This window comes from Camelus bactrianus, chromosome 11 (genome assembly GCF_048773025.1).
Source record: "Camelus bactrianus isolate YW-2024 breed Bactrian camel chromosome 11, ASM4877302v1, whole genome shotgun sequence".
NCBI lineage: Eukaryota > Metazoa > Chordata > Mammalia > Artiodactyla > Camelidae > Camelus > Camelus bactrianus.
Window position 1 is genome coordinate 10,794,645 of NC_133549.1, and position 25,523 is coordinate 10,820,167.

The 25,523-nt window shown below is 45.1% G+C and overlaps 2 protein-coding genes and 1 long non-coding RNA gene across 5 annotated transcripts in view; 2 read left to right on the forward strand and 1 right to left on the reverse strand.

Moving 5' to 3' along the window:
• TAF5L (TATA-box binding protein associated factor 5 like) overlaps positions 1–6,410 on the forward strand; it is a 33,295-nt gene extending 26,885 nt beyond the window's left edge. For both annotated transcript variants that reach the window (XM_074373206.1, XM_074373207.1), the window contains exon 5: positions 1,801–6,410. In XM_074373206.1, coding sequence (XP_074229307.1) covers positions 1,801–2,598 — 798 coding nt within the window. In that variant the 3' untranslated portion in view covers positions 2,599–6,410. The remainder of the gene's footprint in view (positions 1–1,800) is intronic.
• A 13,379-nt stretch (positions 6,411–19,789) lies between these two features.
• Positions 19,790–22,571, reverse strand: LOC141579027 (uncharacterized). Its single transcript, XR_012509916.1, has 2 exons — positions 21,944–22,571; positions 19,790–21,530 (listed from the first exon to the last, which is right to left on the reverse strand). It is a non-coding gene; the product is annotated as an uncharacterized LOC141579027 (long non-coding RNA).
• Positions 22,572–22,679: 108 nt separating this feature from the next.
• ABCB10 (ATP binding cassette subfamily B member 10) overlaps positions 22,680–25,523 on the forward strand; it is a 33,933-nt gene continuing 31,089 nt past the window's right edge. The window contains exon 1 of one of the 2 annotated variants that reach the window (XR_012509915.1): positions 22,680–23,243. Coding sequence is in view for 1 of the 2 variants with exons in the window: in XM_010962842.3 (XP_010961144.3) it covers positions 22,748–23,243 (496 nt within the window). In the remaining variant the exon portion in view is untranslated. The remainder of the gene's footprint in view (positions 23,244–25,523) is intronic. The other variant, XM_010962842.3, reaches the window with a different exon arrangement.

Here is a 25,523-nt window from a genome sequence, read left to right on the forward strand (position 1 = left end):
AGCCAGCAGGAACGTTCTGGTTTCCCCATTTCTTGGTTTATGGAGTCAACCAGGCTCTTTTCCAAAGGCTTCGGACACTCACAGGGACCCCTGGGAAGTGCCAGCCTGACTCGTGGCCGCCCCCCTCCCTCCATCTCTGAGCACGCAGTGGTGGTCCCCACTAAGGAGGTGAGGTCCACTCCCACAACGAGTTGCTCCAAACTGAGACTGCTTAAGCCTCAGAGATAGTACTGTGTCCTTCAACCCGCTGGTAACTTTCAAAGGACCTTTGTGTCATCTAGGGTCGTCTTTTGCTCCCACAGTTCTTACATAAACTTTCTGGTGTAGAGCAATGAGTCATTCTTGAAATTTTAAAGTGTTGTTGTAACCTCTTTGGAAGGGAAAATCACTAATATTCTTGGTAACGCTCAGTAGAACCTTAAGCTCCCAAATGCTTATGTATTTTTAATGCTGAGTATCTGGAATAGCCATTTTGAATATTCATGGACATCAGTGTTTATTTTCTCTTAACTTGTCTCAAATATGTGCACTTTGGAGGCATTTGTTTTATTTTGAATTTAATGGTTTTCAAGTAGAAGTTGAAAGGGTGCCCTTTCCCTGTACAGAGGCTCACAGAGATATTTATTTCTAAGCCAGCAAAGCCAGTTCGTTCAAGAAGCTTTATCTTACTCCTTATTCTTCTCGTGTGTAATTAAAACTTTTTCAATGTGTGAATTTCAGGATTGAGACCGCTGTAGTTTTAAGGAGCTTGCCTGTGAGATGAATGAAGGGCAAATGGATTCTGAACACAGAGTGTCCTTGTGGGGACGAGGATGAGGAAGGGGGACTCTCCCCCCACCACCCCCCATACCATGAGGCTTCTTTCCTGTCCCCACACATAGGAATTTACTTCCAAGAATCACAGGAACCACTTGCCTTTGTTTAAAGCAATTCAGAATCCATGCCTTGTTTGTTACTTTGAGAAATATTTGAGGCCCTCCAGAGAATCATGGTTTCGAAACTTTTATTTCTTTTTGGACACCAGGAGTTTATGCCTGGTCATAAGGTGTGAGGCTGACTCATTGATAACTGTACCTTTCTGGCATAGTGTTAACTCTGTTTAGAATTGAATCTAGGCCCCATTTTTTACCTAATGTGCAATTTGGGGAAAGTTATTTAACTTCTATAGATGTCAGTTTCCTTATCTATAAAATAGTGATAATAATAGAATCTACCTACCTAATAATAGAATCTACCTGCTTCACTCGAGAGAATCAGGAGCATTGATTTTTTTTTTCCCTCTTTGTCGCAACGGACTGGGGCGGTAATTATAGAATCTACCTCACTGTTCTATACACAGTGGAACCTTGAACAACTCTGGGGTTAGGGCCACTGACTGACTACACAGTCGAAATCCGCATATTGACTAAATCTTTTCACATGACATTATCAGAACAAACAGTGAAAGTTACCATAAACTACCTTCTACCTTTTGATCGACTTTTGCAAGTCTTAGGTCATCCTCAACCTAAGAGTAAGGTCCAGTCTTTGCGCTGTAGTAGTAGACTTGCATTTCTGTGTCTTTTGACTTGATAAAGCCTTAGCTGCAGGTGAATTTAAGGGACATGATTTGTTTTTTATTCAATTCTGAACTGTCTTCCTGGGGTCACCCTCAAGGGCAGGGGTGGTTTACTGGGTAGGCGCTCTCTCCCAAGCAGTGTTGGTTCCCCCCCCCCGCCCCCGGACTTCTTGTTTTCCCTGGCAGAGCACTGAACACTCTTTTCTTGTGTGTCTCCTTTTCCCCCTGCCCTCCCCACCCAGGACGATGAGGACGACAGCGCGGGCACAGAGATGAAGGTCCTGCGGGGCCACTGCGGGCCAGTGTACAGCACCAGGTTCCTCGCAGACAGCTCAGGGTTGCTCTCTTGCTCTGAAGACATGTCCATCAGGTACTGGGACCTCGGGAGCTTCACAAACACTGTGCTGTACCGGGGCCACGCCTACCCTGTGTGGGACCTGGACATCAGCCCGCACAGCCTGTACTTCGCCAGCGGGTCCCACGACCGCACGGCCAGGCTCTGGTCGTTTGATCGGACGTACCCGCTGAGAATCTATGCCGGACACCTGGCCGACGTGGACTGTGTCAAGTTCCACCCTAACTCCAACTACTTAGCCACGGGCTCGACCGACAAGACGGTCCGGCTGTGGAGCGCCCAGCAGGGGAACTCGGTGAGGCTCTTCACGGGCCACCGCGGCCCCGTGCTGTCTCTGGCCTTCTCTCCCAACGGTAAGTACCTGGCGTCGGCCGGCGAGGACCAGCGGTTGAAGCTGTGGGACTTGGCCTCGGGGACCCTGTACAAAGAGCTGCGAGGCCACACGGACAACATCACCAGCCTCACCTTCAGCCCGGACAGCAGTCTGATCGCCTCGGCATCCATGGACAACTCGGTGCGCGTCTGGGACATCAGGAGCGCCCACTGCAGCGCGCCCGCCGACGGCTCATCCAGCGAGCTGGTGGGCGTCTACACCGGCCAGACGAGCAACGTGCTCAGCGTGCAGTTCATGGCCTGCAACCTCCTTCTGGTGACTGGAATCACGCAAGAGAATCAGGAGCATTGATTTTTTTTTTCCCTCTTTGTCGCAACAGACTGGGGCGTGCGTAGGGGCTCCAGGTGGCAAGTCTGAGGACAGACTGCAATGGAATCACTGACTGTGAAAGACTCCCCCGCTCCCCCCCCCCCCGCTCCCCTCACTGACACCCCGCCCTCACTCGTCAGCCTTCACTCAGCCCCGCAGGGTCCAGGGACTTGGGGCGAGGAAGGGCTGCGACGGGGAACCTGAGATCAAGAATCACAAAGATCCCACTGTGTCCCTGCGCGAGCCCCTCCCTGTCTCTGCTCGTCTTCCGAGGAGCCAGGATGCTGCTTGCCTCCCCACCTCCCCGCGTCCCCGGCGCTGCATTTGGTCCAAGGATGTTTGCTCCCACTGGGAGCAGTGCTGCGGGGCCACCGGGTGAAAGGGACTTTATCCGGGAGGAAGGCGTGGGTGGGCACTAGGAAAGGGGGCAGGGTAATCCTGGCAACACGTCTTTCCTTTCCCGTAATTACAGAGAACCAGGATTTTTTTATTATTGTTATTATAATTATAATAATTATTATTATTGAGAAGAGGAAACCTAGCACTGGCAGAGGGGGCCTTCTCTGCTCTCATCTTTCAGGTTTTACTCCTGGCACTGGCTGTGATACTTGGAATTTTGAGGTTCAGGGAATTCAGAGAATTTGGTAGCACAGTGTATGGGAGAAAGGGAACATTTCTGGGTGACAGATCGATCACTCTGGCTGACACGTTTCTCGAAGTGGGTGGGTGGATCTGATTGAGAAAGTCTTGGGCTCTCGCAGTGATGGTGGGAAAGACTCTTTTCATGACTGCATTTCTCTTTAACAGTTCTCTCCCCTGGAAGGACAGATTGTGGTAAAGAAATGAAAATAATTTGAAGTGAAAAGTCAAAAGGTAGAATTAAAAAATGTTGAATTTTCAAATGATTCAGAGGTGTGGCTTTTCCAGTGTTGCTCTCCTGAGATCGTCCCTCCCACCTCCTGCTTCGCAATAGCAGTTTAATGAACACTCTGTGAAACGAATCTTAAGTACGTACACGCGCAGACAGACTATGCTCTGAGGATAAAGCAACTTCTAATTTGTGGGAAAAGGATTAAATATTTCTGTTTTCTGAAAAGAGTTATTTTGTATTTTGTTTTCTATTAAAATGTATTTAGTTTCCAAAAAAAAAAAAAAGTGTTTTGGCATCTCTTTTAAACTGAGGACAGGCGGGTGTGTGGGCTGCTCTAGGGTGACACGCGGCTCCCCGCTCTTCAGGATGACAGCCGGTTATGTAGGCCGGACACGCCCAGGGAGGGCCTCCCGTCTCTTGTACTCTGCTCAGCTGCTTCGAATCGTGATTCCTCGTGACATTCATGTGGAGTCCCAATAGCACCGAATACTTTTTATACCTCCAGGATCGCCAGTTGCTGACCAGAGACGACATGTATTTCCCTATCTGGAGTTATTTAGTGAGATTCTATTTCCAGCTTTTCTTTGAAGACCCCCTTATGAAATCTCCCATGGGCATAAAAACAGTGCTGTTTAATTAACTCAGACTATTTATTGAACAATTCCAGGTAAAGGCCTCATTTCAAAGATTTAAATGATGTAAGAATTTTTTAAATGTACTTTCAAACATAATTTTCAGGGAAGGACACCAAGAAGTATCAGGAAACTAAATAGGAAGACTAGAGTTCTATGCCAAATTTTTTTTTTTTTTTGCGCCTAAGGTACTAATTAACCGGAAATGTTTCTTATTCATAAAAATCCATGTATTTGAGACATTGTAAGGACTCTGGCAGTTTAGTCAGACAACATCACCTTTTGCATGGTCTGCAGGTGAAGCATGAAAGTGTGTTCTCACCTGTAATAAGTGAACTCTTAGGTTTCATTTTGTGGAATATTGCCAGAAACAATCTCTAAATTGGGCTGAATCTTTCTCAAGTGAAAATATCACTGATTTGGGGTGATTTGGGGAAGTTTTTATGTTTGTCTTTTAACACAGAATTTCTTTGATTAAACACAAAAATGTATTAAGTTGGTCAATCTTCATACTACCAGTGAAATATAATATATACGCTTTGTGATTTCAGTTCAGGCTCTTAATAATCTGCATATTTGACCTTTTTCTTCTGTGAACTAATTTTGATCTGGGGTAACTTAACTTTTTAGAATGCCCCTCACAGCTTCCCGAAAGTCTTAGAAGCGTTTTAAGGGGCATGTATGTCTGTGTCCACAAGGGTGCGGAAGAACACGGTCACAGTCTCCAGTGTGCTTTCTTGCATCGTTTTACTTTACCTCCAGGGCAGTCCTGTGAGGCAGGACTAGGGCTATTACCATTTTGTAGATGAAATAACTAAAACACCCAGAAAAGCCATGTTATCGGTCTGTACCCACCATGGACTAGTCTCAAGTCTTGAATGTGTTACATAAAGGGCGTATATTCAGTATCCTCAAGTTCCAGCTGGAGGGTATAACCCTAAAGATAGAAAAACTTGAAAGAAAAAAAAAAACAATTCCAAAAAGGAAAGATGAATATAAAGTTATTTAACAGGCGTATAGATAGTGCTTAATTCTCTGCCAGAAACCACCCCAAGAGCTTAATGAAAACTAACTCATTTTGTCTCCATTGACAACCCTATGAGTCGTCTCTTTTCTTTCAATTTAATTTTATTTTTTGTTTTGGGGGGAGGTAACTAGGTTTATTTATTTACTTACTTATTTTAATGGAGGGACTGGGAATAGAACCCAGGACCTCGTGTATGCTAAGCACGCACTCTACCACTGAGCTCTACCCTCCCCCTGAGTTAAGTCTCATTTTTATCCCCATTTTACAGATGAGGAATCTGAGGCACTGATGGATGAAGCTGAAGGGTCATCAGTGATAGGTAGTGACTGACGAAGCCAGAATTTGACCTGGAGTAGTCTGGGTCCAGGGTCCACACTCTTACCCAGGCCAATGCCTTCCTCCTTTCCCACAGAGCCAGGTAAAGAGTGACTGAGGTTAGCAATAACGAGATGCCCCTGGCAACAGCTACAAGACTCATGCTTCCCTTTGCCAAATAAATCAGCAGCAACTGCAGGATCAGGAACTGGCAGTGAGAACAAACTTAAAACAATACACGGCTGAAAGAAACTTCAGAATATTCAGTAATTTCAAAGCATGATGATCTGTTTCTGTAATGTGTATAAAGTGGGGGTGCGGGGAACCCAGCTGAAATCTCTTAGACTGGCAGGCTTAGAAAATCTGTAATTTTATTTTATTTTTTAAGGTTTTTTTTTTTTAATTGAAGTATAGTTGATTAACAATGTTGTGTTAATTTCTGGTGTACAGCACAGTGATTCATTTATACATATATATATTCCTTTTCATATTCTTTTTCATTTTAAGTCATTATAAGGTATTGAATATATATACTTTGGGGGGCGTGGGGGGCTGGGGGAGGTAATTAGGCTTACTTATTTTTAGAGGAGTTACTGGGGCCTGAACCCAGGACCTCCTGCATGCTAAGCATGCACTCTACTGCTTGAGTTATCCCCTCCCCCTGAAAATCTGTAATTTTAATTTAGCAATAGATTGGCCAAAAGAGAGAGAAAATTAGAATAAAGGAAAGTAATGAATAGAGATAAAACAGGAAATAATTTAAAGCTTTTATATTCAAGAGCCAGCTTTTAAGGATAGCCATGACTAGTAGCTTTTCATTTGTTTTATTTGTGTATTAAAAACGTCTCGGTTGTATAAGAGAAAATCTGCTTCGTATGTAGGCTTCTAAGTTTGACGTTGCCCCGACTGATATTAAGTGTATGGATTAAAATATTAGTCTGTACTTCAACTTGTCTTTCAGTTGCATGTTTTAGAAAAGTGCCCATTATATCCCTGCCCAGCCCACAATAAAAATTCTTCTTATTGACCCCTGGAAATCAGCCAAATGACTCAAACTGCTTTGTGGTCAACAGAAAATCCTCACCGTGGGAATCAGAGGAATGCAAATGTCCCTTGTCAGTTTCACCCATGGAGAGGCAACCACGATGCTCTCCTAGGATTGACTGCGGTTCCTAAAAGAAGTATTTTCATATGAAACATGTGTCTGTTATAATCAGACACTGTGTTAGTCGGGAAGGTGAGCAAACTGATGTAGTCCTGGCTTGAGTTTATAGTTTAGAGACGGAGGCAGGTATCAATTAAATAATGCTCACACACACATATCATTTCAGTCTGTAGTGAGTGCTCTAGTGGGTGCTACGGAAGAGTACCTAGGGATCTAATTTAGGTCAAACATTCAAGGAAGGGCTGCCTGAAGAAGCAATTAAGCCGAGACCTGTAGGGTAAGTAGGAGTTAGCCAGGCAGAGTTCAGGAAAAAATGGTCCAGACCCCCAAATAGGAAAGAACCTGGAACACTCCAGGTCCAGAGGGGCTGAGGCAATGCAAGTGAGAAATGTAACAGCCTGACGTGAGTTTGGGCACCGTCAGGAGTTTGGCTTTGATCCCAGGTGGGAAGGAAGCCACCGAAGGGTGTAGAACAGGGAAGGGACGCAGTCAGTCCAGTTTCCACCCCAGCGTCACCGGCAACAGGAGGGCGTACAGACACCATACTTACAACTGGAATTCACTTCAACATCAGGACAACCAAGCAACATTTACTGAACTCAGGCTACCACACACTGCCAGGCACAGCTGGATGAGCTGCCCTGCAGAGTGGCCCCCAGGGCAGTGAACTCAGAGTGACTTCCAACTAACAGCCAGTAGGACCCGAATCCTGCCAACAGCCACACAAGTGAGCTTGGGTGCAGATCCTGATCTTGCTGGGCAAGCCTTCCACAGGACTGCTCCAGACCGACCTGGGGGTAGAGGCACTCAGCTAAGTGCCAGGGTTCCCAGCTCACACTAGGGTTTGGGCTGGTTTCTTGTGTAGTAATGGATAGCCAGCCCATCTGTCTTACTCCACAGTCTATTCTTTTAGCTGCTGCACTATAGAAAATGAAATAATTACTAATTTAAAAAATTCAGTGGCATCTCTCTGAAACATAGATTGGGAGTATGCGAGGGAGAGCCGGGGGTCAGTTAGCATCACTGCTGTTGCACAGGGGAGAGGTGACGGCGACACGGACCAGAGGGCCACAGGGCAAATGGAGAGAAGTGGACAAATCCAGTGAGTACCTTAGAGGGGGTTTGGCTGGACTTTGTCCTGGGTGGGATGGGGAGAAAAGAAAGGAATTGTGGTGGACCCACATTTCTGGCACAAGAAATTTGGTAGATTGGGTTGTCATCTATCGTGATGGACGTACTAGAGGAAGAGGACGTTTGGGGGAAAAGAGTTCAGCTGAGGACCTCTAAAGTTTGAGTGCTTAAGAGAGAACCACGTGAAGATGTCAGACAGGGCTCAGGAGACGGATAGACAAGTCTCTCTCAGGAGAGAGCTCAGGCCTCGACACGCTGATTCGGGAGCTGTAATTCATTATAGAGCTTTCAGCCACCAGGGACAGAAATACGACTCCAAGTGGTTTTAAAAATTAGGAATTTCATTGGTCCACAGGAAGTCTAGTGGTCAGGCGGGTGTCACGTGCAACTCGCTAAGGGCCTCTGCTCTGCTCTGTAAGCCCACCGCTGCCTGTGGCTGGCTTCATCACAGGCGAGCTTTCCCAAGGCTGCTGGAGCTGTGCCGGCAGCAAGAGCCAGACACCCCCTCGTTCATATCTAGTGGGAATGTGGCCTTAGCTTTGCTCTTACGAGCAAGGGGAAAAAAATTCTAGAAGCCCCATCAAAACTCTTCAATTTGGGTTAGGCTTGCTCACCATTGAACCAGTCTCTGACAAGAGCGAGACCCATTGGCACATCGTTGGAGTGGAAGCCTTGCAAAGAGTTGTGATTGCCAAGGATACAGTGAGAGGAGGTGGGGGCTTAAGCCTATACCTTGAAGTTTTCTGACTTTTATAGGTCAGGAGGGTGAACAGCCAACAAAGCAAGAAAAACAGGGAAGCGCACCGTTCAGAAGCCAAGAGCAGAAAGGACTTCAAAATAGAAGTGATCGGCTGTGCTACAGAGATTTCAGATATGATAAGAATTTGAGAATATCCATTAGATTTGGTGGGGAGATGGCTGGCAATCTTAGCACTAGAAGTCATGGCTGAGTAATAGAAATGGGAAAGAGCATTGAAATTGATTGAAAGTGGAAAGGTAACAGGAAACATGAACACTGCGAAAGTGACACAAACAGCAATGGAGGAAGGACAGAGTTTTTACTACAGTCGATTGGCTATCCATAGGAAAAAATAAAATTAGACCCCTACCTTGCTCTGCACAAAAATCAATTCCAGGTAAGTTAAAGATCTAAATGTGAAAAGCATTTAAAAGAACATTCTCATGACTTTGAGACAGAAATTTCTAAAGAAACAAAAGGCTCTAACCAAAAAAAAAAAAAAAAAAAGTTGATTAAATTTGAAAATACCCAATCATCAAAGGAACTCATGAACAGGCTATGAATGTGAGCAGGTACCTGTAACATGTGAGGGACAGACACACGTGTCTGGAGCCACGCCGTTCAGGAGAATCAGCTGTGTGATGGAAATGTTCTTCAGTCTGTCCTGTCCTATAGAACATTCTGGGAAAATGAAAATATTCTCTAGTTCTGTCCTATAGAATGTTCCTCAAAGACAAAAATGTTTTGCAGCTCTCTGCTGTCCAGTGAGGTAGCTAGTAGCCACCACGTAACTCCTGAGCATTTGAAATATGGTGAGTGTAACGGAGGGGCTAATTTTTTTTTAATTTTATTAATTTCATTGTAACTAACCACGTGAGACTATTGGCTAACATATTAGTCTACAGAATTCTAAAACACATGAAAAAGTCTTACAAATCAGTGAGGAAAAATGCATATAGTCAATGAGGAAGAAACGCAAAAGTCTGAAACACTTCACAAAAGAACCTCAAGTAGCCAAAAAACAAATTAAAAATTACTCATCCTTGTATTCCTCAGGGAAATGCAAATTTAAAACAATCAGATTCCATTCTATACACATCAGACTGAGCACATTGTAAAAGCCTGGCAATGCTAAGTGTCGGTGTGCCGGGACCCTCCTAACACAGATGAAAATGCAGATGAGTGATCTCTTTGGGAAACAACACGGAATTACACAGCAAAATTGGAGAAAGGCCAGCTCTGTTGTCACCAGCAATCCCACCCCGGGTCGAGGATGCACGCTTACATCCTCCAGGATACAGACATGGAACTGCCCATGGCAACAGTGTTCATCATTTCCCAAAGCTGGAGACAAGCGAAATGCCCATGTATAGGAAGGATAAATACGCTGTTGAAGAAGAGTCACAGACGGATAAACCACAGCCAGTCAAATGGACAGATCAGAGCCTCAAGCAATGACGGGGAAGAACTCCACCTTACAGCCGGCACCGAAGAGACAGAAAGACAAATTATTCCTACAGAATGACTCCATTTACACAGCTCAAACACACAAAACAACTGTAGATTTTGGAGTATGTGTTCAAAGACAACCGAACTGTCAAGGGGGCCAGGGCCCTGCTCAGGAGGGGCCGCGAGCCTGCCAGGGATGACTTCGTCACCATGGTGTGCGCTTGAGGACTGTCTGTTACACGGTCCGAGAAGTTTTATTTCGTTATGTTTAAAATGTCTCCAAAGGAGCAAATAGTTGATGAGGGGGTGGGGAGTGGAGCTAGCGTGCAGACGTCTCCTGAGACAGACACTCAAAGGCGGCAGAGACTGACCCGTGTAGAAGCAGAATTGTTTGCCTGCTGGTTTGTTCTGGGGTGTTTTAATGAAAGTTCCTAAAGCAAGGGCTTTCAAACCTTTAGACCTCAGCCAACAGTAAAGAATATATTTTATACTGAGACCTCAGATGCATATATATAGGGTTTCATTGAAACTAAGGGTCCATTGATCGTAAGAGGCATTTTTTAAGCTATCATCAAACGATGAAGAATGCTTTCCTATCACTTGTAAGATCTGTTTTATTTTGGGTTTATTTAAAGCACTTTTAGACTTACATCGTTTTATAGCATAAGTGAAATACACGGGTGTGGGTGTTCCTAAGACGTCCTCACCCTGAGCCCAGCTCTTTGAACGAGTCATCAGTACCGACGTTTTCCCCCCTGCCCGCAAATACGCGTTCGGGGATGCTTCTTGGATGAGCACCACCACGGCCCCCAGGAGATCCCTCCAGGCCACTCACAGCCCTTCTGCAGGACTCGATGCTGACACTTTCTTTATCTTGCTCTCAACAGAAGCTTTCAGAAACCAGCCAGGCTCCTTATTCCTCCCTAAATGGTCCTTATATATTTTCCAGGGAGAAAATGATGAGTGGTTGCCATCCTGCAGTCCTAGCACCTGGATGAACAAGCCCCTCCACACATCACAGCTGCCACCTGGCCGAGGGCGGGGAAGGTGCCATCCAGTTGTGAGACCCATTCTCCCCAGGTCTGATTCCAGAAATGTCCAAAAATGGTTTCTTTTTTAAATTACATCATGACTCAATAGAGTATATTTTAAAAATAAATTTCCATGTGTGATATACTGGGAGACCTAATTTTTATTTGTATTTTGTTTTATTTTTTAACTTATTTTATATATATATTTTTTTTGAGATCTAATTTTTAATACTGGTCACAACCGACTAATTAAGCTCATGGCCCACGAGTGAGGCCAGTGCAGGCAGTTTGGACCCAGCTGCTGTGGGGCCCACCTGAACGCTGGTGGCAGGAGCCCAGAGTGGGGAGGGCTGGGGAAGGAGGTCTTGCCGGTGGAGAGGGGGAGGTGGGAAGGTTGGGGTCGTGAGCCGGAGAGGCTGGCCCTTCCTTGGAGAACACAGGTGGGAAGAAGGAAAGGAGAGGGAGTTTGAGGGAAGTTGTAAAGAAAACAAGGAGCTTCTGAACCCATACGATGTCATTTGGTTCCCTGGGATTAATATTTCTGCCTTAGGTCTTGTTGACATCACTCAGCTTTGACAACAGACATGCTGCAGGGAGCCAGTGGCTTAGCCTCTCTGAACTTGAGGTTGTTTTTTCAAAACATGAAGGAAAAAAACAAAGCAAACAAAACCCCAGAGAGGTACACTAATGCTGGCCATTCTGTCTGGATCCAGTCCCAGTGATTCTGATGCCTTCAGCCTGAACTTGAGCCTCCCGGAGCCAAGCGACTTGCTCTCATCTGGTTTCGGTTTCCAAGAGAAGCAATAGGATGCAAAGTCCACTCCCTGCAGCAGTGCAGGTGCAGAATTCTGGGACTTTGAAACACATGTACCTGTAAGAAAGAAATCTGGACTTCAGGGGCTGGGGGGCGAGAAAGGTTATTTCAGTTGGCTTGTTTATTTTGGGCTGGTGCAGGGGTGGAGCCCAGGGTCTGTTTGCAGAATGGAAGGCCAAGACCTTAGAGATAAGTGTGCTGATGAATCCCAGCACCACGGCCAGGGGTACGTTACTTGACTTCTCTGACCCTGCTGGCTCATCCATGAATGTGGACCAAAGGAACTGACGTAGGTAGCGTTTAAGGCAGTTAAGTTTTAATAGTCAAAGGATGCCAGAATATGCACTTAAAAATCGTAAGTGAAAATCTGATATATCTCTTACCAATATCTGGAAAAGCCTAAAAGTTTGCCTAGAGAAGTCAAACTGAAAATCAAAAGGTAACACGAGGTGATGATGATTGTGCTGACAGCTGCAGGGCCCTGTGAATATACGAAACATGACTGGGTTGTGCACTTGAAATGGGTGAATTAAATCTCAATAAAGCTGTTACCAAAAAAACTCAAAAGACAGATTCTGCCTCCAAATGATGTAACTGGCCTGAAATTGGTCCTCAAAGGCCACCTGAATGAGTGAGTAAATGACTGCACAGCAAAGGACAGCAACACAGACACGGGGAAGCCAATGGGCAGGGCCTTGTGTCTTTGAGAAGATTTCAGCTCAACTTCCGGCAGGACATTGAAGGCTGACTACTTCAGTAGAGGGTGGTATTAACAAAAGGCGCCAAGTCCTGTCTGTGGAATTGTTCGTTTCTTTTGCTATTTTTTTTTTATTGAGTTATAGTCAGTTTACAATGTTGTGTCAATTTCTGGTGTACAGCACAATTCTTCAGTCATACATAAATAGACATATATTCATGTTCATGTTCTTTTTCACCGTGAGCTACTACAAGATCTTGTATACATTTCCCTGTGCTATAGGGTATAATTTTGTTTATCTGTTCTATATATAACCTGTCAGTATCTACAAATTTCGAACTCCCAGTCTATCCCTTCCCACCCATCTCCCCACCGGCAACCACAAGTTTGTTTTCTATGTGAATCTGTTTCTGTTTTATATTTAAGTTCATTTGTCTTCTTCTCTTTTTTTTTTTAGATTCCACATATGAGTGATATCATATGGTATTTGTCTTTTTCTTTCTGTCTTACTTCACTTAGAATGAAAATCTCCAGGTCTATCCATGTTGCTGCAAATGGCATTATTTTATTCTTTTTTATGATTGAGTAGTATTCCATTGTATAAATATACCACAACTTCTTTATCCAGTCATCTGTTGATGGAATTTAGGTTGTTCCCATGTCTTGGCTATTGTAAATAATGCTGCTATGAACATTGGGGTGCAAATGCAAAAAGACACCTGCACCCCATTGTTCTTTCACTATTTTTAAATATGGGATTTATGCTTCCTAAAACTGTCTCTTGGTTTTTTCTTTGAAAGGTAATTCTTGATAAACCAATATTCTTGAGTTTATCAATGTTTCTAAGCTTCCCTTTCTTCATAAAATAAAGTTCAAATCCAAATTAACCCACAAATTGATCTGATGGCTCATTGAGTCTGTTGGTAAAATCCTTTGGCCTCTCAGAACAAAACCACAGGCATGTACAACAAAGGGACAGGATACTGCAGTTCCTGCTTAAGCCAAGAAGTAAATAAAACGATCGGGAGAGAGATCAAGCTATAAGTCAGTGCCCAGAAATGCCCTATAGTGAGCTGTACACTTAGTCTATTTCACAACTGTCATCTTTTTAAAAAATATTTTGGGGGACTTTTTCGTCTTTTTATTTGTTCATTTTTTATCATTCCATTTATTTTTAGATTTTTTCGGGGGGTGGGGGTGCTAATTATGTTTATTTGCTTATTGATTTTTAATGGAGGGACTGGGGATTGAGCCCAGGACCTCATGCATGCTAAGCATATGCTCTACCACTGAGCTAGACCCTCCCACCTTCCCAACTGTCATCTTTGTTAAGGGCTAGTTGTGGAAAACAGAGAAGTCAAAATCTGACCGCTTAAATGACAGAAAACTAAAGTCTCCTTAATGAGAAATATTTCTCTGTAATGTTAAACTCTTTCATCCTAAAAAAAAGAATGAGATGACACAACATTGTAAAATGACTATAACTCAATAAAAAAAAGTTAAAAAAAATAAAAGGAACAAATAAAAAAAAAAAAACAAAAAGAATGAGAGCCCTAATTCCAGTTTGAGAACGGAATTGAGAATTTACCATCCCCAAAGTTTAGCCCACTCTTTGGAGAGCCAGCTTCACTTCTTATCTTCCTCTCTCTTTTCTCAGCCAGGTCCACCTTGTTTTCAATGCCTTTCCTCTCCTTGCGAAGAGGTCCAAAAACTTGATCAGGCTTGGCGTCTGACTTGAGACTGGGTGAAGATGGGTGGGATCCGCCTGCCTGCGTGCAGAGCCCGGGCTCTGAGAACAGCTCTTCCCCGCGTCCTGAACGATGAAGGCGGGGCCGCCACGGGCTCCCTTCCAGCTGCAGCCAAAGCGCACAGAGGGCCCGCTGACTGCAGCTGGGGATCCTGAAATGGCCTTCTGTTGGGTGCAGAGCCCATCCCAGCCATGATCCAAAGCAGCGCTGTTAAAAGGACCCCTGAGATTTTTCTCGTCAGCTCCTGCCTGGGTCCCCTCTGGCTCTGCTGAGCCCTGAGCAACACAAATAAATTGGAGACAGGCCAGGAGTTAATGTCCCTTCTCCTTTTCTCTATTTTTGGACCTATTCTCTCAGGGCCTTATGCTCTAATGACACAGGTCTTCCAGCCAGTAGTTAGTGCCTTCCTTTTTGAAGGGCCTAGACGGTTTCCCTCGCTCCCCTGTCCTTCCACCTTCTTGTGAGCCACGCAGAGGGTGACTCCCTCGAGGAGAAAAGTAGCTTCCCCCTCTCTCCGCCAGGCATCTCTTCTCTGTGGGCTCCCACAGTGCAGCCGCAGGACCGGCACTTAGGTTACAATCAACGCTAAACCAAAACCAAGCTGACTTTTGGGGGCAAGGTTCTTCTTTTGGTAACTGAGACATTGGGGGTGGGGAAGAGATAAAAGAAGGGAGTAGGTGCTAATAATGAAAGCTACCCCTTATAGAATATTTACTGTGTGCCAGGCCTTGCACTAGGTGCCAGAAACTCCATTCTTTTAACTGGATAGTGACGGTGCACAAAGGGTACCTTCACTGTTCCATTATCAGAGAGGCCTTGGTCACAGCAGGTACTCCATCACTGAACTGAAATGTTTGCTTTCAGGGTGAAGGTCAGCATCGTGTGCTTAAGATCTACCTGCTTCTCGTCAGTACGCGCAACAGCTCAGGAAATCCCTATGAGCAGTAATACCATGGAGCTAATCTATTAACTAAAAGCAAATACCCAAAATACTTGCAGCCGGTCAGCCTGGTGGTGCAGCATAGGGCCCCATCACCGGATGTGGGATCCTGCAGGTTCAAAGAGGATGATGTTAAGTGTGTTCAGGAATTTTAAGACAATGTGAAATATTTCATTACACTCAGCACTATGTTAACTAAGCCCTTTAAATATCCGTAGACGGCACAACCTGGAAGTTATAAAGACTGATATAGGGTGAATATTTTGCACACCCAGATTTGCTCAACTGGTACCTCCATTTTTCAGTTACCCGAGAGGTCAGTCTTGTAACTTGCAGGTACTCAGACACCTGAAATGTTTGCATGTCAGTTGAATTCTAACAAGGTTTGCTAAGCCTGCCCAGTAAGTGGTTTTGTTTTGTTTTTCTTGATAAATGTGTCCAACTGTTCAAGAAATTTCTATGAACATTAATGCCCTGGATCTAGCCTATCAGAGAAAAACAAATTTCCTTTCTCAAACTCAGTGGATTTAAAACAATGCTCAAAATCAAGTTTTATGGCAAATTCCAAAACTTACCTCTTATTTTTGTCACATTAATCATTATCTGACCTGATGACTTGGTCCCACACAAAAGCAGTTTCCTTAATAATTCTTCTACTGCTTGAAAAGCACGTATGTTTATATTGGAAATGTCTGCCACATGTTTCTACCACTTCATATGCCTGGCCCAACCCATGAGGAGATGCCTGACCTCTCCAGGTAAATACAATATGCAGGGCTGACGTATTGCTGGAGGTAAGACCCAGAGATAATTCACGAAAAGATTCAAAGGCCCCATCAGCCCAGTGCCAGGGGTATGGGATACTCACTCAAAGTAAAAGACACGCTGCAACATCACTGCTAAGAGAGACGCCTCCTTGGATCCTGGAGGGACACGTTTCACCCTCAGGACTACCCCTCCAGGCCGTATGCCAGGTGACACAGACGGTCCCCCTTCAAATAGAACCTGGAGCAGAAAGGGGCTCTTCGGCAAGCCCAGGCTCAGGCAAGGCAGTTCTGCTGGGGTCACACGATCCAGCAGATCTGAAGCTAATGGAGGTGATGCCGCGAGTTGGTGGTGGCAAGCACGGGGGAGAGGCAGCTCTGGAACAGGGCCGTCGTCTCCGCGTCTTGAAAAATCACTCCTGATTATGTTACAGGGCTCCGGAAAGGATCGAATGTTGACCGTGGACAGCAAGTGGTCAGGCCTCCAGGACTGCCCATCGTGACTTGCGTTTAGACCCATCAACTCGTAGGATCAGGTGAGCCCAGAGATAACTTAACACAAGATGGTACATCCAGATTGAGCCCCAGCAGGACAGGAGGGGACAGGTGAGCCACGTGAGCAGGTAGCCAGACCCTTTGCCCCCCACCATGGTTGCATCAGTACCCCTCCCGCAACTTACATGAATGGCCATGTGTGGGGGAAGGAGGTGTCCCATACAACCAGCTGAAGCAAGAAGAAAGCACCCAAAGTTGATTAAGGATGGGCTGGCTCAGTGAGAAAATTCAAGCTCAAAAAATGGATGGCAGCTCCGTTGTAACCACAATCAGGCATGACCTTGAAAGAGAGCGGAAAGGGGAAATCTTCCTGATAGGCAGTGTGCCTGGTTATGTTCATCGTGGGAAAGGAAAAGTGGCCTAAGATAAAAATACATATGGACTCATATATATTGAATGATCTGGCTGGCTATTTCAGGGACCTGGATGACCAAGGAGGAGGAGGTCTGGGACGGAGGACCCTTATACGAATGGACATCAGGGTGTGGGCACAGGGTAGGAAGACCTCTGAATGCTGTGCTTAGCAGAAAGCATCCCCCTCAGAAGAGATGCCAGTCAGCCACATAGATAGAATGTCCACAGAGAGAACGACCTCATTCTTCCTGAAGATTGCATGGTCATCTATTGCCTGAATGTACCCCAATTTATTTAACTATGCCATAATGATGAACTGCAATTTCCAGTCTTGCTATTATAAACAATACTGCAGTAAATATCTTTGTATGCAATGATCATTCCACAGATGTAAGAGTATATATGTAGCTTAAATTCCTAGAAGTGACACATCTATTAGAATGGCTAAAATCAAAACATCGACACCACCAAATGCTGACAAGGACGTGCAGCAACAGGAACTCTCATTCATTGCTGGTGTAAATGCAAAATGGTACAGCCACTTTGGAAGGCAGTTTGGCAGTTTCTTACAAAACTAAACAAACTCTTACCATATGATCCAGCAATCTTGCTCTTTTGTGTTTACCCAAAGGAACTGAAAACTATGTGTGCACAAAAACCTGCATATGGATGTTTATAGCAGCTTTATTCATAATTGCGAAAATTTGGAAGCAACTAAGATGTCCTTCACTAGGTGAGTGGATAAATAAACTGCAGTACACCTAGACAATGGAACATGAGTCAATAAGAAAAATAGATGAACTAGGGAGCCATGAAAAGACACAAGGAAACTTAAATGCATTATAAGTGAAATAAGCTTATCTAAAAGGCTATATACCATATGATTCCAACAGTGTTATGTGGAATTCTGGAAAAGGCAAAACTATAGAGACAGTAAAAAGATCAGTGGTTGTCAGGGGTTGGTGGGGAGGGATAACAAAGCACAGGGGATTTTTAAGGCACTGAAAATACTCTCTATGATACTATGATGCTGGATATAGATCATTACGGATTCGTTAAAGCTCACAGAATATACACCAAGAGTGAAACCTAATGTAAACTATGGACTTGGGGTGATAATGATGTGTCAATGTAGGCTCATCTATTGTAACAAATGTGCCACTCTGGTGAGGGATGTTGGGGCATACTGTGCATGTGTGGGAAAGACAGGTATATGGGAAATCTCTGTACTTCCCACTCAGTTTTGCTGTGAACCTAAAACTGCTCTAGAAAAATAAAGTCTATTTTTTAAAATCCTAGAGGTTATACTGCAGGACCAAAGGATATATGCATTTAAAATTTTAATACCTACAACAAGAGCTTTCCAGAAGCAATTCACATCAGCATCAGGTTTACTACATCGTGTCAGTTTCCAGTGTACAGCATACCAGTTCAGTCACACGTGAACATACATATATTCCTTTTCATATTCTTTTTCATTATGGGTTACTACAAGATATTGACTATAGTTCCCTGTGTTATATACAGTATAAACTTGTTGTTTATCTATTTTATAGATTAGTATTTAGTATCTGCAAACCTCAAACTCCCAACTTACCCTTCCCATCCCCTTCTCCCTCTGGTAACCATAAGTTTGTTTTCTATGTCTGTGCATTTGTTTTGTAAATATTCATTAGTGTTTTTTTTTTATTTTAGATATATATATGATATCATATGGTATTTTTCTTTCTCTTTCTGGCTTATTTCACTTAGAATGGTGATCTCCAGGTTCATCCATATTGCTGCAAATGGCATTATTTTATTCTTTTTTATGGCTGAGTAGTATTCTATTATATAAATACACCACAGCTTCTTTATCCAGTCATCTGTTGATGGACGTTTAGGTTGTTTCCATGTCTTGGCTGTTGTAAATAGTGATGCTATGAATATTGGGGTGCATATATTTTTTGAATTAAGGTTCCCACTGGATATATGCCCAAGAGTGGAATTGCTGGATCATATAGTAAGTCTATTTTCAGTCTTTTGAGGAATCTCTATCCTGTTTTTCATAATGGCTACAACAAACTATATTTCCACCAACAGTGTAGGAGGGTTTCCTCTCCAACATGTATCACTTGTGGACTTTTGAATGATGGCCATTCTGACTGGTGTGAGGTGATACCTCATTGTAGTTTTGATTTGCATTTCTCTGACAACTAGTGCTATTGAGCATTTTTTTTCATGTGCCTGTGGGCCTTTTGTATGTCTTCATTGGAGAATTGCTTGTTTAGGTCTTCTGCCCATTTTTAGATTGGGTTGTTTGTTTTTTTCTTATTAAGTTGTATGAGCTGTTTACATATTCTGGAAATTAAGCCCTTGTCAGTCTCATCTTTTGCAAATTTTTTCTTCCATTCCGTAGGTTGTCTTTTTGTTTTGCTTATGGTTTCCTTTGCTATGCAAAAGCTTATAAGTTTAATTAGGCCCCATTTGTTTATTTTTGCTTTTATTTCCATTGCCTGGGTAGACTGCTCTAGGAGAACACTGCTAAGATTTATGTCAGAGAATATTTTGCCTGTGTCTCCTAAGTAGGTTTATTTATTTACTCATTGAGGAGGTACTGGGGATTGAACCTAGGACTTTATGCATGCTAAGCATGCACTCTACCACTTGAGCTACACCCTCGCCCCGCTCTGAGCTACATTTCATTAGAACATGCATGGTTCTTTGTGTAGCCTGAAATCCTGACAGCTGCTGAATAAACTTCTGGTAAAATAAAGTTAAGCACTGTAGCAGAAATGATATGCAAAGTGACTGTTTAGAGTAGCCTGAATAACTCAGTTGCTTTTTTGGTCAAACATGGGTAAGTGGACAAACACTGGGCAACTACTGCAGAATTACACAAGACACTGTTGTTAAGCCTGGGGATTCCTTTCCAATAGCTACCTTAGTAAAGTACCACAAATCAGGGGGGTTAAAATAAATTTATTGTCTCATGGTTCTGGAGGCTAGAAGCCTGAGATCAAGGTTTTGAGGGCCACAGTCCCTCTGAAACTTGTAGGAGAATCCTTTCCTCGCCCTTGGCAGCATCTGGTGATTTGTGGACGATCTCTGGCATTCCTTGGCTTGCAGCTGTAGAACTGCCATCTCTGCCTTTGACATCACATGGCGTTTTCCCCGTGTGTCTCTGTCTCCACGTGGCCAACTTATCAGGACAACCTGTTCCTACTCCAATATGACCTCATCTTAACTACACCTGCAAAAACTCTACTTCCAAGTAAGATCCCATTCTGAAGGACTAGGGTTTAGGATTTCAGCATACCTTTTTGGGAGGGACACAACTTAACCCATATCAAACTTCCTCTAGAATTTTTGGGAGAAGGTAAGGGAGAGAGCAGGTAAAAGCCAAAGATGCTGACATCTTCTACATACATTGCATTCAGCCTGCCTAAGCCTACAGAGTTACAGCCTCGGCATTCTCTGTTAAGCATGGTTACCAAAAGCTTAAATCCAGACTTCAGAGGAATTTACAAAGCACTTCTGCCCCTTTCTTGCTTTGTGCTCCACTGAACTGCATGTTCCACCTTTAGCCATCACCCTGCCACGCTACCCCTGACAGGACGAGTTGCAAAGTTTGAGTTAAGAAAAAGGAACTAAGAAGGGTTGAATGATTCCCCCATCAGATCACAGATTGCTCCATGGGACCCGTCCGTGGTCTCCCTTTGGGAGAGGCTAGAACCCACAGGTGGAACTGTCCTTGAAGTAACCTCAACTGTTCTCAGATTTCGCTCAAAAGACGTCCTTTTTGAATTCAACACCTGTTTGGCCACCCAATCTAGTAAGTCTATTCACTGAGGGCCAGATTTTACTCCTTGGTTCAGTCACACCCCCACCAAAGCCCTTTCCATCTTTCTGTGGGTAGGAATTGAACTTCTGCTTGTTGTCTCAGAGTTAATATACAGCCTTTCCTTGCTTTCCTGAGGTATTTTGTACTATTAATCCACTCACATCTAAGTGGTTGGTTTTCTTCTTTCCCAAATACACCTTTGAGCATTTCTTGGTTCTTCCAGTGGCCAAGGAATTTTATCCTAATTTCTAAAAAGGCAGTGAGAAATTATCCTTATTTTAAAATGGGAAAAAATATATATAATTGCCTTGCATTTACTATGACCTCTCTTCCTATTGAATATATATATATATATATATATATATATATATATATACACATATATATATGTAAAATAAATATAAATATATATTTAGAGTAGGCCATGCTTTTTAAATTTTTTTTTTTGGTGTGATGACTATGGGAGTCCAGATGATCCCCCAGCCAATATTTATTCCCTATGCCGTTCCCCAATTTTATTTTTTTTAAGCACCATGGATATTTCCTTTAGATTCGATGCTAGTAAATAATTCTTGTCTTGTATATTATATGACAGTTGGGCGGGATTTTTTTTAAGCATGACAGTTTTGTCAGGGATAATTATTTTCACATTATCATCTGACTGATTCTTAGAAACGTAAGCAACACAGAGAGGGTTTTTTGTTTGTTTGTTTTTAAATCAGCTACACTTGAGCTATTTATCTTTTGACTCTAGGCCCCAGAGAGTGCTGGCTGAAACAGCCTGGTGGACTTCATTCTGGGGAAGGCAGAACGCAAAGGCTAGTCCTGCCTTCCCCAGCTTTGCAGCAGCAAGAGTTTTCTGGAAAGTAGAAAAGAGAAAAGAAGGGGAAGGTTAGATCTGAGTTAAAATTGTCACGTTCTCTCCAACTGGGAGGTCATTCTTTGACGTGGGGTATGAGGTCCTGTATCTCTCTTGCTTTCATTAGTCACCTAACAAATCTTTCCCAGTATCAAATGCCTACTCATAAATCAGTAGAGTCAGCTTCAACGGACATCTTGCATCATGAATTTTTTTTCATTAACTTTGATTTTTTTTAAAATTTGCTCTGAAATATATCTTGATTATAGACCTCCCCCCAACCAGACTCCATAAATACTGCAGTTGAGGCAACTGCCTCACCCTAGTCCCAGCCTGTAAAAATACCGACAAGTCAACCAAGTTATCCATCTTTCTCAACCACTCTTAGATAAGAACCAGACTGGTGCCCTCACCATCCCCCAGCGTGCAGATGCCCCACCATTAAGTCTCTGTGTCCTAGTGGGTTTTAAGATCCTCTCCTCTGGCTTTCCCTGCACGTGGATTAAAATACATTGCGTTCTGACCAGTCTTCTCCCTCTGGAGCAGCCGGAGTGCCTCGACCAGGTCCGCTTCTGCACTTCTGTTCACCGTATATTTCTTTCTCTTCTCAGAGCTATCCAAGTTTCACTCTTCGCCAACCCTGTCCTGCACAACCCCTTCCAGAACCGCGCTGACCCGCAGCGGCGTCGGGTCCGGCAGCGCTCCAGCGCCCGAGCCGAGTGCTCGGCACGAGACGTGGGGTGACAGGCGCCGCCCCTGCCTGGACCGCCCGGGGAGCTCGCCGTCCACCCGCATCCAGGAGCCGGGCATCGTGTGATCGCGTCTGCGCGCTCCGCCTTGTGCACCGGCGTGAGAAAGGGCTCCCGCCGCTCCCAGGTTCTTCCCGAGGCGCCGGGAGAGCGCGAAAATGCTCCCCGCGCGGCGGTGCGCAGGCGCAGCGGCGCGCGTCGCTTTTCTCGTTTTTCCCAGCCTCGTCCGCGGCGGCTCGGGCAGCGCGCCCGTCGCTTGGCCGCCCGGTAGGGGGCGCTGCGGGAGGGCGCCCGAGGCCGGCGCGGGCTCCTGGGGGGTGGTCTGGACCCGGCTCGCCGCCCTGGGGGCGGGGCCGGCGCGGGCGGGGATGGGGCGGGCGCGGGGGCGTCGGCCCGGTGCGGCGAGCGGCGGCGGCGGCGACCGCGGGCGGGGCGGCGGTCTGAGGCGCTCGGGTCCGACGCGGCGCCATGCGCGGCCCCCCTGGCTGGCCGCTGCGGCTGCTCGTGAGACGGGGCCCGGCGGCCCGCGTCCCCGGAGTCCGGCCGCCGCCGACGCGCCTGGGGCCTGCGCGGCCTTGGGGCGCGGGGCCGGCGCTCCTCGCAGGTGAAGGAGCCGCGCGAGCCCCTCGCCGCTGGGCTGGCAGCTGCCCGGGCGGGGGTCCCGGCGGCCCCGCGGGCGGAGCGGGCCTCGCGCGGCTCCTGGGGCTGTGGGCGCGGCCCCCGGGCCCCTACAGGTGCGGGGCGCTCGCCGGGCTCGGTGCCCCCCGGCTCCCGCGCGCGGGGCTCCCTGGCGGCCCGGCCTTGGTCGCGCGGACGGGGGGCGAGGCCTGGCGGCGCGGGCCGGCGGTGCCTGCAGCCGCGGCGACCCCCGGCCGCGACCCGCTGCTGCGGCCCGCGGCGGCCCGGCGCTCGGAGGCCCGGAAGCTCTTAAGGCTGGCGCACCCCGAGCGCTGGAGACTGACAGGTGGGTGCTCCCCTCTTCCCTCTGTCGCCGGCACGCCTTACCGAGCGCGAGGGCCCGGGGCCACCGGGAGGGGACATTGCGGGGGTGGCAGAGGCCCTGGGCCACTGGAAACGGTGAGGAGGGACGGGATGGCTTCCCCCCGGCGTTCTCCCGACAAGTGCCGGACGGAGCGCGTCTCACAGTAGCATTGCCAAGGCTTTCGGGTCAGCTGGGAATCCGTTCACAGAACTGTCTTAATGTTTGTTTTCTTAGCTTGACATATTATACCAGTGAAGCAGTACCTCCTTCTTAAAATCTTTGCGTCTGTTCTACTTTCGCTTTGCCAGCATTCTCAAAATGACCTGAGTCATTCTTTGTAAAATTAATTCTAGCCCCAAATAGACTTATTTTGTAATATGCACTTGCACTTACACTTACCTAAAAAACATTATTTGCTTTAGGTAAGTTTATTAAGCAGTCAACGGTAGTTTTAATGTGACACAAAACAATCTATATCTTTCAGATTTGTCTCATGCCTTTGCCTTCCTGGGTGGCAGGCAGGAAGTTACTAAACTCTTTTCAGGACAGTCAACACTGACCAAGATCAGTGATCTGCACACTGTAGAAGCTTTGAGAAACTAGCTCATAACCCAACTGAATCTTAATTGAGTAACTTTTTAAAGAAATCTAAATATTTTTAGAAACAAAATCCAGATAAACAGGTTTTCATTTTTAGCCATGAATGGAGAAATGTTTAATGCAAGGGCCTTGTAAGATCTAAAAGGTTTTGAGATTTTTCCAAGTGTTTGTTTCTTTAATATTTATTGTGCCTCATTGTGTGCTAGTCGGTTGGTTTACATTGGTGAGCGGAAGGACACATGGTTCTGCTCCTGTTGGGGCTTGCAGTTTAGTCGGGGAGAAACATTAATGAACAGATCGTGTATGACCAGAGATAAAACTGTAGCTGTGATGAGGGCTTGGAAAGAGGACTTGTGAGGTTATCAGGTGCAACCGTTGAAACAGGGGTGAATCCCACGGTCTTTACTACAAATCCATTGCTTTAGACAGGATAGTCCTAGCGAGTGATTTGTGATTTAGGGCAGGTTGGTGCCATGGAGGAGGCACTTAAAGTGGGAACATTTTACCCCTCACTGACTTAGGGGGATTCTTGGTGTCACTGAGGCATTAAGGGAATCATCTCGTTGCTTAGTAAGTTGTGTGCATATTTTCAAGGATCTTTCAAAGATCTTTTCCTCTTTTAAAAGAAAAATTTGAGACTAGGAGCTCTCACTGGATTGTGAGCTCTTGTGAAAGGGACTGTGTCTGATTCAACTTTTTGTGTCTAGTTCTCAGCATGTGTGTGGCACAGAGCAGGGTGCCTTAGAAGAAGGAATAAATGACAGTACAGCCAAGTCCAGATTGTGGCCTGAATTTAGAGACCCTGAGCACCGTGGGGTATTGCCATCATTCCCATATGTAAGTCAAAGTCAGCGTAAGGAAATCCACTTTGTTTCTGAAGGTGTTTTTAGTGTCAGGCTTTCCTGGTGCCCACATGTGCTCAGCCACATTGAGTAGCCCAGCCCAGCCCTGTGCCCTCCTAGCCCGTTCCCACATGTCTTGCCATGTTAGTGTGCTGTGCTAGCATTAAACAAGGCATAGGCTGTACCTCCTTTTATTTTAAGGAGGGGAGCTATTTATATCTGCTGTATTGAATAACTAGGTACATATAATTTGAGGAAATAAATCTGGGGTTGGTTCACTAATTTTTTTTCCAGTTTTTAAACAGATAATAAATATATATGGTATATAATAAGGAAATCTGATGAAAGCTCCTTATTAGGATATATGATTTCCTCAAAAGTCATTAATATATTGAAGGCACTCTGGATGTTGGCATTTGTAAGATTGGGAGGAAGTGGTGGGGGGGTCATCATTCATTTGTAACGTATCATTGTAAGAGCAGCCGCAGATGTTGACACACCTCTGTAAACTGATGGAAATAAAAAGCACGATGTGTGTGTGTATTTTTTAATCAAGAGACCAAAAAAGCTGAGTTAAAGAGAAGGAATTCCAATGTTAATTTTTAGAAACATGAATACAGAAATCCTTTTTCAAAAATTCAGCTATACATTTGAATAAAAATACGTTCATCGGTGTTCAGCAGTTTGCTGAGTATGTCATCTGAACTGTGTGACCAGGAAACTTTGCTTAAGTGATTTGTATCAGAAACTTTGAAAACATGGTCTACCATTTAAAATGCTTATAGATACCTGCTGAGGACAGTTTTGGTAGTATTTCTAT